We start from the raw sequence: 13,029 nt of genomic DNA, 5'->3' as shown, positions 1-13,029 counted from the left end.
TGCAACACTGGGGCTGCTGCAGTAGAGTCATGCACAGAGATTAGTTGGCTCTAGATAACTGCTGGGCTTGGCTGGCACATTTCTCTGGGACAAAATTCCTGTTGCTACACTTAGGACACCAAGAGGAACTTGCCAAAGTGTTCTGGGGCACAGTGACTGCTGTAGAGACACTGAGTATTGATGTCTTAAAACATTTTATAGAGGAATACAGAATTATCCTAATTTTCTCCCAGAAGATAGGTAGCTGTATATTTTCCATTTTCTTCCTTTCAGGTTGGTTTGGACACCTAAATCCTCTTTGTTGTGGAAGCAATTGATATAATTTATGAAGTAAAAATACAGCTGAAAGGATGTTGTGTTAAACCCATAAAGCCAAACCTAAACTTCAAGGAGTACAAACACAAAGTTGAAATGTTCTATGTAAGTTTTTTTGCAGGTTGTGAATTGCTGAACAGTTCCTAAATGAAATTCTATTTATAATGGATTAATGTTGTTGCCATATTAATGCTGCATAAGCTGACAAATTATACCCTGGTACCTTAGCCAGAATCTTCCCCTACAACAGGTTGAAACATGAAAATAGTTGTTGTATGATGATTTAAAGGACAATTGTTGTGTTCTGACAAACTGCAAGGGAAGGGAGGGAATAGGCAGCTGAACTGTCAAATCCCTTAATTACATTAGAGACCAAAGATTGTGTCATTGCTCACAACTGACTCCCAGAGCCCAGCTCCTTCCTAGTTTGGAGCAACTCAGAGCTCTGTGTGATTTTTATTCATTTACTGTGCATGCTGAAGGTTAATTTATTGCATGGCTTTTTCAGGGAGGAAATTGGGATCTATAGCCTGGAGTTGTGTGTGGTAATTCCTGGATATGCCCTGTGCCTCATAAATCATCTGAAATCATCCTGGATATGCCCTGTGCCTCATCTTAAATCCCAGGGGAGCTGTGGGCTCCTTTGATTTGGCACTTGGGTGAAGGTTTTTTGGGATTTCCTGTGAGTTACTGGAATGCTGATTTCTAGGCTGTAAGAAGAGAATTTATTTGGAAATGTGTGGCCCTGTAGAGCAGGATGTCTCCTGAAACATGGATTATTTGTGGGTGGTTGAGTCTCCTTTGAGCTCTGTTAGTTTTTGGATGTGTCTTAGGCCCAGGTTGATATTTCAGATGTAAACAAATCCTTGTTGCAGTTTCTAATTCAAGCCAGCATCCTCTTTGCTCCTGTCATCATCTGCCTCCTCTGCTCTTGTCTGTGAGGCCCTGGGAAGAAAAAAAAAAATAAAAATTTTGTAGAATGGAAGTAAATAATTGTGCAATTAGGCCCTGTATCATGCTGCATAAATCTAGGTTATCTTAATAACAATTCTTAGGCAATGGAGCTCAAGTGGTGGCTCTGTGATTCAAATGGTAATTGACTGTGCAGCTAAAAAAATTCAACTGCACTGCTCTGTGTTTGGGATGATGACTATTGCAAAAGCTGGCATTGTTCCCTTTAAAGATGAACTCCCAGCTCCACAGCGTGCAGCAGTGCAGAAAAACTGCTTCATATCCAGTTTTTTGTACTGAAGTGCTTAAGAAATGTCTTTATAAACTTAATTCTGCCTTTGTGGAGCTGTGGTATAATAGCTTTTAATTGCATGATTAATTTTCTTACAGGGCTCTGCTTAATTCATGGCATTGCCTGGGTATATATTGGGCTCCAAGTGAAGAGTTGTGGATTTTCTGTTCTTTCATTTCTTGTGTGGGTGAGTTAGAGAAGCAATGTCCTTTTTTTATGCTAACATTTAGAGGAGGGAAACACCAGATCTCATTTGGATAAAATTATCTATTTGGAGCTTATTGTTTAAATAGTGGTTTATTAGAGTAGCCCTGGGTCTTGTTTTGCCACTCACCTTGATTTTCTTTTACACATTAAGGTTTGATAAATCCATACAAACCTTACTTTTTGTAATTTCTGTTCTCTGAAGCTTTTTAGTGTGCTGTATTTATTTATTTTATTTTGACCCACCTCATACACATTAAGGTTTGATAAATCCATACAAACCTTACTTTTTATAATTTCTGTTCTCTGAAGCTTTTTAGTGTACTGTATTTATTTACTTTTGACCCATCCCACACATGTTAAGGTTTGATAAATCCATACAAACCTTACTTTTTATAATTTCTGTTCTCTAAAGGTTTTTACTATGCTATATTTATTTATTTACTTTTGACCCACCCCACACACGTTAAGGTTTGATAAATCCATACAAACCTTACTTTTTGTAATTTCTGTTCTCTGAAGGTTTTTAGTGTGCTGTAGCCCCACAGCTCTTTTAAATTCCCTTGTCTCTGAAAGTTTTTGGATGTTCTTTCAGCTTTGCAAAAAGTTGAGTCTGAGCCATTTTTCACTTCCTGTCAGTAAATATCAAAGTAGTGACTCCTCTGTGCTGGCTTCTCTTTAGTGAATAAAATTGCTGTGTTTTTCTGGGGGTGTTTGAGGTTAGGACATGCTTAAGTACACAGTGGTGGTTGAGGGAGATGCTGCAAAGTGGGGAGGTGTGCTGGGAACAGCTCTGCTGGAAAGGGCTCATGCTGAGTTGGATGGTGGTTAAAACAACTCAGTTTGGCACTTAAAAACTCAATTTGAGGTGTGGTAATGCAACTTCTCCCAGCATTGCTTCCTCTGGAGAGGATCTGCTCAATCCCTGCCTCATGTGGCACCCACAGGGTGGGGATTTGATGATCCCAGAGCATTTCCCAGCCTCAGTGATCCTGGGATTCTGCACCATCATCCTTGGGCCACCATGTGTTGTGGCTGGCTGTGGACAGATGGGATGTGGCCTTTCCAAAATGGCAGCAGAAACAAAAGAACTTTCTTTCCTGGATCTCTGCATGTTTCCCTCTGGAAATCTCTTGGGATTGTAGGGCAGAGTTAGGGAGTTGAGCCTCAGTCTCTGCCTTCACTTTGTATCAATAACAGAGTGTGGTGCAAAATTCATGTTCCTGTTTGCTCTTTGTGAATGGGCAGGGCAGCTTTTCTGTGCCTTTGATATAGTCAGTTATTTTAGAGCAGGGTTTCATGAGATGGGATTCATCAAATCCAGCTCTTGGCCTTGCTCAGGACACCCCAACAATCCCACCCTGTGCCTCAGAGCATTGTCCAAACATTTCTTGCATCTGCTTCCTTTACTCTCTGCATGCTTTTGTATCTTTATTTATGATTCCAGACCGTTTTGAAATGGAAGTTTCAGGTGCCTTTTCCTCAGCCTTTGGCACTACAAGCTGTTCTCTAGAGCAGCCATCATCTTTCATGCCTTTATTACCATTTTTTCTCTTTCTGCTGTGAGGTCTGTGGGGTTTTTTCCCCCCAGTTTTAATGTGACCCCATTAGCAAAGCCTCCATATGGCTGGGAGTTCCTGGACACATTTCCTACACCCCATGATGAAGGGAGAGATTCTTGCTCTGGGATGACTCCCAATATAATAAACAGATCCAGAAGTGAGTTGTGGATGTAGACAACCTGGCATTTCCTCCTGAGGCATCTTCTGATTTATTTCTTTATGGATTTGAGTTCCCCTGCAGACCTTTGGCAGCCCCATGACCTCATGTGCACAGCTTTGCCTCCTGGATATGAAGGAGTTGGCAGTGGTTGCATTTAAATTGCAGGCTGAAAGTTTAAAATCCTAAAAAAGGGGGGAAAAAAAGAGAATCCTTGTTGGAATATGGAGCATATTTCTTTATGAATTTTCTTTATTTCTTTATGAATTTTCTTTATTTCTTTATGAATTTGAGTTCCCTTGCAGACCTTTGTTGACCTCATGTGCACAGCTTTGCCTCCTGGATATGAAGGAGTTGCAGTGGTTGCATTTAAATTGCAGGCTGAAAGCTTAAAAAAAACGTAAAAAATGGGGGAAAAAAGAGAATCCTTGTTGGAATATGGAGCATATTTCTTTATGAATTTTCTTTATTTCTTTATGAATTTTCTTTATGGATTTGAGTTCCCCTCCATACCTTTGGCAGCCCCATGATCTCATGTGCACAGCTTTGCCTTCTGGACATGAAGGAGTTACAGTGGTTGCATTGAAATTGCAGGCTGAAAGCTTAAAAAAAACCTAAAAAATGGGGGGGGAAAAGAGAATCCTTGTTGGGATATGGAGCATATTTCTTTATGAATTTTCTTTATGGATTTGAGTTCCCCTCCATACCTTTGGCAGCCCCATGACCTCATGTGCAGCTTTGCCTCCTGGATATGGAGAAGTTGCAGTGGTTGCATTGAAATTGCAGGCTGAAAGCTTTAAAAAAAACCCTAAAGAATGGGGGGAAAAAGAGAATCCTTGTTGGAATATGGAGCATCAAGGGGTTAAATGCATTTCTTGTAAATGATAAAATGTTTCAGCCACATCTGAGTTGGTCCCTTTGCTTGTTGTTGAAGGCACAGATGGTGGAGTTGACAAGTGCAGCTGGCTGGCTACAAGGAATCCTCCTTTGCTCTGAAGAACTTTCTTCCTGTTCATTTCCTCTGTACTTCCTGATGATCCAGGCTCCTAGAAAAACACTAAAATCATTTTGCATTTCATGCTGGCTAATGGAAATGCTGCCTGTTAAATAAAGAAGGCACTCATGAGTACAGCTTAAACAGCATGCATGTCAGGAAAGTCTTTAGATTTTTCTGGTTATATTTTCCTGTGTCATTTTCTTTTTTGTTCTTGGGATGCTGTCAAGCAAATGGCACTAATAAGAGCTTGGCCATTTGTCAGGGCTCTTAAATCTGTTTGAGGATGGAGTGTGGACACTTCTTGTAACACTCCCCCTGTAGCTGCAGGCTGTCAAGCTGTTGAACAGTTAGAGCAGTGCTGGTTTATTTTCTCCCTTGCTGTTGCTCTGGGACTTGTTGAAGCTGGAGTTAAAGGGCTGGAGGTCACCAGGGGAACATTTCAGCCCAGCTGTGCTGCCACAGCTCCTCACACAGCTCCTGAAACCTTCAGGATCATTCAGACAACAAAGCAACTTTGGGAGCCTTCAGAGCCACGCTGTGCCTCTGCTCCTGGGCTCTGCTGTCACAGCTTGGCCACCCCACGCTGGTGGCTGGGTCCCCTGGCAGGCAGGGGGTGAGGGTGACACGGAGCAGAGCTGGCAGCAGATGAGGAGTGGGCTGCTGGGGGAGCAGATTAAAGCAAGGCCAAACCTCCCCTGCCTGAACTGGAAATGAAAATTAACATTGTTGGCAGTTGTGGAGCTTTTTGCAGGCTGTAGATTCCTCAGTTTAAGGCTGGTCTTTGTTAAATGAAATTGCAGTTTGGGAGCTGGAAGCTGAGGGTTGGGAGAAATGGACTGTTGTTGTTTTATTTGCGGGTGTCAGGTTCAGAGTGTGCAGAATGGTTTTTAGCTCCAGAGCACAGCTTGAGCAGCCCCATCATTCACAGCTTCAGGAATATTCAGCTTCTTGGACATTTCATTTCTAAAGAAACACAAAATCTAATGTTTGCTAGGTCTTCCTGAAACCTTGGATTCACAGAATCCCAGAATGGTTTGGGCTGGAGGGAAGCTGAAAGCTCAGCCAGTTCCACCCCCTGCCATGGCAGGGACACTTTCCATGATGCCAGGTCTCTCCAAGCCCTGCCCATCCTGACCTTGGACATGCCAGGGATCCAGGGGCAGCCTCTGCCAGGACAGGATTTCTTCCCAATATCCAATACAAACCTATCTATCAATGGGAAACCATTCCCCTTTCTCCTTTTGTCCCAGCCCCTTGAAAATAATAATATTAGTAAAATTACAAAGGGCTATGAGTTTTAAACTTCTTTTTCCTTTTTGTTTTGATGTTAAACTCAGTGCTGGATTTAAAAAGCTGTGTGTAAATTCTGTAGCACTGCATGCTCTTGCCTGCCTATCAAATAGAGATGAGATAATTTGCTCTTTGTTTTCCTGTTATAGCCACCTTAGGAGTGGAGTGAGGATCAGGGGTTAAATACTTGGAAATTTAGGAGAAATTCATAAAATCCCTCAGAAATTCTAATGATGTTCCAGTTACTGACTGGCAGTGTTGATCATTGCAGGAAAAGCTGCAGCTGTTGGTTTTTGCAGCTTCCTTGTGACTCTTTAAGAATTAAGAATTGGTAAATGTTTTGCTATGCTTTTTTGGCCACTTTCCATTATTAGGAAAAAAGTCTGAATTTGTGAACAAAATCAGTTAGAGGACCAACATGAGTAATTTACTTTTATATCTCTATGTATGTAAAAAATTGCAAGTGTATACTGCACATTCTTTAATTTGGTCTTGGCATAATGTGAATATATAGACAGCTATTTTTGAAAGTGATTATAACAGCTGATTTGCATAATGATCCAGGATTTTTCTCATAGCAACTGGAAAGACTGTCATCTTCAGCAATGTGGGAATGATTTCAGCCTTGAAGGAGAGTGTTTTGTTCAGTGTGTGAGCAGCATTGGAGCAAAGGCATTTTTGCAGTGCCACATGGATTATTTGCATTGCTCTGCTTTCTGTATTGACAAAGCATCATTGTGGCATGGGGGGATTGAGCAGATAATGGGGTGTGGTGATTTTAGGGTTCCTTGGGCACAGCTCAGTGTTGTTTGGCTCCTTTGGCAGTGGAGTTGTGCAGCTGGTGTAAGAACTTGAGTGGAGGATGATGTTGTGGTGTTGTACCTTGTGTGCCATGGGGCACCAGAGAAGGTGTGAAGCTGCCAGAGAGTGAGGGTGGGGAAGGGTCTGCAGGGGCAGCAGAATAATCTTGGAATAATCCCAGAGCCAGGAGCACTGGGATTGTTCCCTGGAGGACATAAAGGGCAGAGCTCACCAGGAGCTGCAGCTCCAACTCTGCTCTCTGTGACGGGGACAGAGCCAGGAATGGCTGGGGAGGTTCAGGTTGGATTTTAGGGCAAGGTTCTTCCCCAGAGGGTGCTGGCACTGCCCAGGGAGTGGGCACAGCCCTGAGGCTGCCACAGCTCCCCACAGGGTGGGATTATTGGGGTGTCTGTGCAGGGACAGCAGCTGCATCCCTGATCCTTGGGGATCTCTTCCAGCTCAGGATATTTGTGATCCTCTGATCATAGGTCTGTCCAATAATTGTTTTATTATCAGCACTAAAATCCCACTTTTCATGTTTACAAGACTGAGAAAGGAATGAGTACTTTAAAAACTGTTAGAATCATTTTTGGGAATGAGTATCTTAGGAAAGAGCTACTTTGGCAAAATGTAGTAGGATTTATTTTATGCTTTTTAAAAAGCCCATTTCAAATCCTTGTGGATCCTTGTGGGTTCCTTCCAACTCAGCATATCCTATGAAATTTTGGTAGTTACAGCACTTTGGTTGGTTTTGTTTTTGCATGTGTTGAACAGCCTCAGTCATTTACTGACTTTTTTTTTCCATTTTTGTTTTCCTGTCTTAAAAAAAAAAAAGCTTGGAATTGATAATGAGCTTGTTGCACGTTTTAAATGATCAGTTCTCCCAGATTTCTAAAATCAGCACTTTGGTTACCAATTTCATGATGATTCAGAGTTCTTCCTTTGAATGGAAGCCCAGCTTCCCAAGCTCCTGTGTAAGAAATCTCATCCTGGTAGTGAATATCTTAATTTCAGCTTTGGAAATGGCTGTTGAATGAAGTGAGGTGTGAGCAGGGGTGTGTGGAGCTGCTGTGTGTGCCTGGTGAGAGCAGGGCCTGCTGAAGGTGCTGCTCAGGGGATGCTTGCTCCTGTTCCTGTCCCTGAAGAGGGATTTCATTCCTCAGCATGGGGATAAAAACAGGCTGGGAGGATGCAGGAACAGCCATGCCCTCCCCTGCTGCAGATTTGGGGTATTTTTTCACAGGATGAATGGAAGAAGTTGGCTTTATGACAACTTTTCCATTTAAGTGATGAAACTTCAATTTCTGCTCTGAGATTTAATTCATCTGTGCAAACAGCAGCACCACTTCCATTCTGCTCTTCCATCTCTAAGCAAAGGCTTTCTTTGCTTTAATTGTTTGAAGCACCACAAGAGCTCCAGAGCAGCACATCAGGGATGCACAGGATGGAATTGTTGGGATGTGTGTGCAGGGCCAGGATGATCCCTGTGGGTCCCTTCCAGCTCAGGATATTTGATGTTTCTGCATCTCTTGGCCGTGCTGCCAGGAGTATTTCTGTCAGCATGTAAAAAACCCCCAAATTCTCTGTCTGAGCACTGAGATGGGTCTGGGATTGCTGCTCCTGCTTTCCTTGGAGCAGCTGGAGCTGGGAGGGCGGTGCTGGGGCCGTGTCCTTTGGCAGCAGCCCTGTGCAGACACCAGGGTGAGTCAGCAGTGCCTGGCAGCTGCATTCCAGCCCAATGCCTTCAGATCATCACTGAGGTGCTTCAGGACCATTCTGTTTAGGTGGGGGAGACATTGCCTTGCCTGTTGAAAAAAAATTACCATGTTTTTTAAAAACAACCCTTCCTCCCCATGAGGTTCACTGTCGGGTATTTCGTTTTGAGCAACAGTTGAGTTGGGTTTTTGTGCGGTCAGGTTGCAAAGCTCAGATCACACAAAACAATTTAAATTCAGCATCCCAGGCTCACAGAATAGTTGGGGTTGGAAGGGACCTCTGGTGACCAACCTGGAGCAGCTGACACTTCCAGGTGGGCTTGGAATGTCTCCAGAGAGAGACAAACTCAACACCCTCCCTGGGCAGTGCTCTGTTACCCTCCAGGGAAGTTTTCTTCCTCAGGTCAAGAGGAAGAAAATAGATTCATAAATAGATTCATATTTCCCACCCCCTTCCTTATTTCAAGTATTTTCTCATGGTCTTTCCTTACTGGCATATTGTGGAACCCCTTTTCCAATTCCTACTTTTGGCTTAAAATAGAAAAATAGTTGTAATGGTCACAGAATCATGGAATGGTTTGAGGGACCGTAATGGGTTAAAGCTCATGGTTTGAGGGACCTTAATGGGTTAAAGCTCATGGTTTGAGGGACCTTAATGGTTTTGAGGGACCTTGAAGCTCATGGTTTAAGGGACCTTAAAGTAGCACCCCATGCCATGTTCAGGGACACTTTGACCATGCCAGGCTGCTCCAAGCCCTGTCCTGGCACTGCCAGGATGAGCTTTAGCATTCCCAGTGCCTCCTGCTTGCCAGGTGGGCATCACTCAGTGCAAGGCTGCTCTCCTGCTCCTGGAGGGCTTTGCCTGGCTGCAGTTTGGAGCAGGAATGGCTGGGAGCTGTGCCCTTGAGGCAGCAGCTGAGGAATGGAGCCTGGGAGCAGCCAGGTTATTTTGGAACTTTTTATCTGCCTGTGCTTGGAGGCTTTGGTGTTTGGAGCAGTGTGTGAGCGGGCTGGAACGCTGCTGTTGAGATGTTCTGTTCCCTTGGCTCAGGGGGTGTGTCTGCCTCTCTCCCATCTTGCACCAGCTGGGAATCCTGGAAAGTATCTCCTGTCTCAGCCCCTGGGAGAGGAGAAGCATCTGAATAAAAGTGTGAGCAAGTCACTGACAATTCAGTGAAGTTTGGGCAGCTGTCCCATGGGTGATGCTGCAGCTGAAACCGAGTTTTGTTTTGATGTGTCAAAATGAAATTGTTTTCTCTCTGTTGCCAGCATGAGGGCTTGTCTTCCACAAGACAAGCAGATTGATATTCTGGATTATTTTGCTGTGATAATTGATGGTTTGTGTAGCCCTGCTGCTCAAAACAGGATGCACAAGGAGGGGCTTTGGAGGAGAAATGCTGGGACTGGGAGTGAGGAGCAATCAGGAATTGGGAAGGAGGAGGGAGTGATGGGCTGTATCAGCCAGGTAATTCAATTAATAGAATATCAAACCATGATATTATATTCTGCTTATGGCAGGGAATAACTGATAAAACAGTGAAGACATTGCTAATTATGTCACACCTTTTGTTAATTAAAGAGGTGTGAACTGCTTGCTGAGTAAAATAGATCAGAGGGAAATTCAAAGTTTGTGATGTGAGGTTATCACAAGCTCTGTAAGTTAAGCACTTTAATGTTTAGTTGGGTTTTTATCCCAATATGTGATTTTTTAGTGTTTGGGCAAGTACAGAATAAACTGCAAACCAGACACAAACCTGTTTCAATGTCTGTATTTAAAACAACCACAAATATTTATTTAGCTTACTCCAAAACTTTTTCATATTTTTCTCTTTGTCTGTACAAATAATCTGTTGAATGGCCCAAGCAGAGCAATGCCTATTAATACTTAGCTTACAACACAGCAAATGCTAATTTATTTTTTTTTCCGAGAGTACAAAACATTATTTCCGTGTATTCAGTTCCTGCTGTTTTTCTGAAGCCTTGCAGTTCATGGTGTCAGTGCAGAGCTTGCTCTGTGCTGCTCTGCTCTTGAGGACTTGTGGGAATTTTGCAAGGGTGGAGTAGAGTAGTTTGTGTCCTACTTCAGCCTTTTCTTTGTGCACAAGCAACTGGAATTTTTGCCTTTTGGAAACCACTGCAGTATCTCCCATTCTTTGGTGTATTTTGACCATGAAAATAAAAACAACTTTTAAAAGGTTGGGATAATTCAGCTTGAGAGAGCCCTGTGGAAATCACCTCCTCCAGCCCCCCTTTTTAAAGCAGGGCCAACTTCAAACATATCATGCTTTGTTCTTGCTCCTGCTAAAATTAGTTTGAGGAGGAGTATGTTAATGTGGCAGGCTATGGGTTGTTTGGAGCTGCTGCTTTCATTTCTGGTTCACTCCTCAGCTGAGCTTTTTCACTACATTATCATTTCTAATAATGCTTTAAACTTAGGAGGACTTTCTTTTCTAGAACTCTGTTCAAAAAAAAAAAAATCCATATACCACAGGGAAAATAAATACCAGTAATTTTCTAGAAGTTCTTTACTACATCAACTCTAAATGTAAACTTCAAATTTTCTTGTTTGTCCTTTTTCCTTAGCATTGATTTGTTTGCCTGAGAGGTACTTTTCTTAAATTCTTTTATCCTGGGTTGCTTTTGGCAAGTGAATTGCAGGTAGTTCAGAATAAGAAATGAGAATATTTGTTCAGAAGTGGATAATTGTTGGGGTTTTTTTTGATAAACAAGGTATATAATCCTTTTTATATCTTCACATTGCCACCTATTGCATGCAGTCTGATTTGGGTACAGTTAAACATTTGATTAATATCCATTTCATGCTTTTGTAGACATTTCCCATGCTTTATAAATATTTCCTTAACTTGAATATTCAGATATTTATCCAAACATAATTGCTATGGGCTTTCCTGCAGAGAGGCTTGAAGGAGTGTACAGGAACAACATCGATGATGTAGTAAGGTAAGGCTTTCTTTTTTATTTTCCTTAACTTAGAAAACTTTAAATAATCTTTTCTTTACTCATCTATGTCCTGCTGAGGAAACCCTGTGTGTTCTGATTTGTAGAAATGCTGAATTTTTTTCATTTTGTAGATGTTGCCTTAATAGCTATCTTGAAAAATGTTGGAAACAACAAAAAAATGGGCAGGCTGCTGCTCTGGGTTGATCTCAAATGCGTATAATCTGCTTTTTTAATGGGAAAATTTGATTTCAGCAACTTGTGTTTCAGTAAAAAAAGGTTATTTACTTGTAGAAAGACATCAATGCAATGGCTCTATTCAGTGTCAGGAGTTTCCTCAGGTGACTGATGGTATTTCAGGATAAGTTTGCTTTTATCCTTTCTTCAGTTGATAAATGAAGTGCTTGATTAGTAAATTTTTATTTCAAATAGAAAATGTAGCAAATATTTGTTTCAAATAGTAATTTTGAAACATAAGCATAAAAATAAATTACTTTAAATAAAGACTTTTACATTTGGTTGTGTTGAATAATTAGGGACAAGGAGAAAGATGACCTATAGAAAAAGCCCCTATAGATTGTCATTTTTAACTTCAGATAAAGTCATTACTCTGAACTGCTGGCTACAGTTGAGAAATAGGGGAGTGTTGTAGGAACACTGATATAATTCATTTAGTCAAAACCCTGCCTGGAGAGTGTGAGAAGTTGCATTAAAAACCAAACACTTGGTAGAAGCTGCCAAAAGTTTGTGGTTTTAGGGTTCAAATTGTGATTTTTTTTTTTTTTTTGGAAAGTGGTGCTTTGAGAGAGATCATTTGAAGAGATCTTTGAGAAGAATCATTTGAAGGGAGATTATTTGAGAGGGATCATTTGAAGAGAGATTATGTAAGAGGGATTTTTGAGAGAGATTATTTGAAGGGAGATTATTTGAGAGATCTTTGAGAGGGATCATTTGAAGGGAAATCATTTGAGAGGGATTTTTGAGAGAGATCATTTGAGAAGGATCATTGGAAGAGAGATTTGAGAGAGATCATTTGAAGACATTTGAAAAGAGATTATTTGAGAGTGATCTTTGAGAGAGATCATTTGAAGGGAAATCATTTGAAGAGAGATCTTTGAGAGGGATCATTTGAAGAGAGATTATTGGAGAGATTTCATTTGAGAGGGATCATGTGAAGAGAGATTGAGAGAGATTATTTGAGAGGGATTGTTTGAAGGGAAATCATTTGAGAGGGATCATTTGAAGAGAGAACCCCCCTGTGCCCTGGGCTGAGCCCCAGCGTGGGCAGCAGGGCAGGGGGGGATTCTGCCACCTGGAATTCTGGTGCTTCCAGCCTTAGAAGGATGTGGAACTCTTGGAGCAGGTCCAGAGGAGGCCACTGAGTTCTGTTGGGGCTGGAGCCATGGCAGGGCTGGCACTGGATGGGCTTGAAGGTCTTTTCCCACCCAAACTGTTCTGAGATTCCTTGATTGTACAGCTGCTGGCAGGCAGAGCTCGGGCTGCAGGAATTTCCATGGGGATTGCACCCAGCTTGGACAGAAGTGAGCTGAGCTCCTCCATCCCCACCCTGGCAGGGCTCCTCAGCCTCACCTGGCAGTCAGGGCTCTGCAGGCAGTGCCTCCCTGCACAGCTGCACTCAGCTGGACTCCAGGGGCTTGGTTTTGCATGTTCCACTGGCATGACGAAAATCAGCATCCACAAATAGCACTGAGAGTGTCAGAGGCTGGAGCTGAGCTGAGCTGGCTGGGGGAGGTGCAGTGCCTGCATTCTCTGCTGCCCTGGGGAGC

At 42.4% G+C, this 13,029-nt stretch overlaps 1 protein-coding gene across 1 annotated transcript in view; it reads left to right on the top strand.

The window, feature by feature from the left end:
- Positions 1 to 13,029, top strand: part of PTEN (phosphatase and tensin homolog) — a 49,288-nt gene that overhangs the window by 5,759 nt on the left and 30,500 nt on the right. Inside the window, exon 2 of the mRNA XM_005495895.4 lies at positions 11,161 to 11,245. Coding sequence (XP_005495952.1) covers positions 11,161 to 11,245 — 85 coding nt within the window. The remainder of the gene's footprint in view (positions 1 to 11,160; positions 11,246 to 13,029) is intronic.

The sequence above is a fragment of the Zonotrichia albicollis genome, chromosome 7, assembly GCF_047830755.1.
Source record: "Zonotrichia albicollis isolate bZonAlb1 chromosome 7, bZonAlb1.hap1, whole genome shotgun sequence".
Classification (NCBI taxonomy): domain Eukaryota; kingdom Metazoa; phylum Chordata; class Aves; order Passeriformes; family Passerellidae; genus Zonotrichia; species Zonotrichia albicollis.
This window is presented reverse-complemented; position numbering and strand designations above follow the sequence as displayed.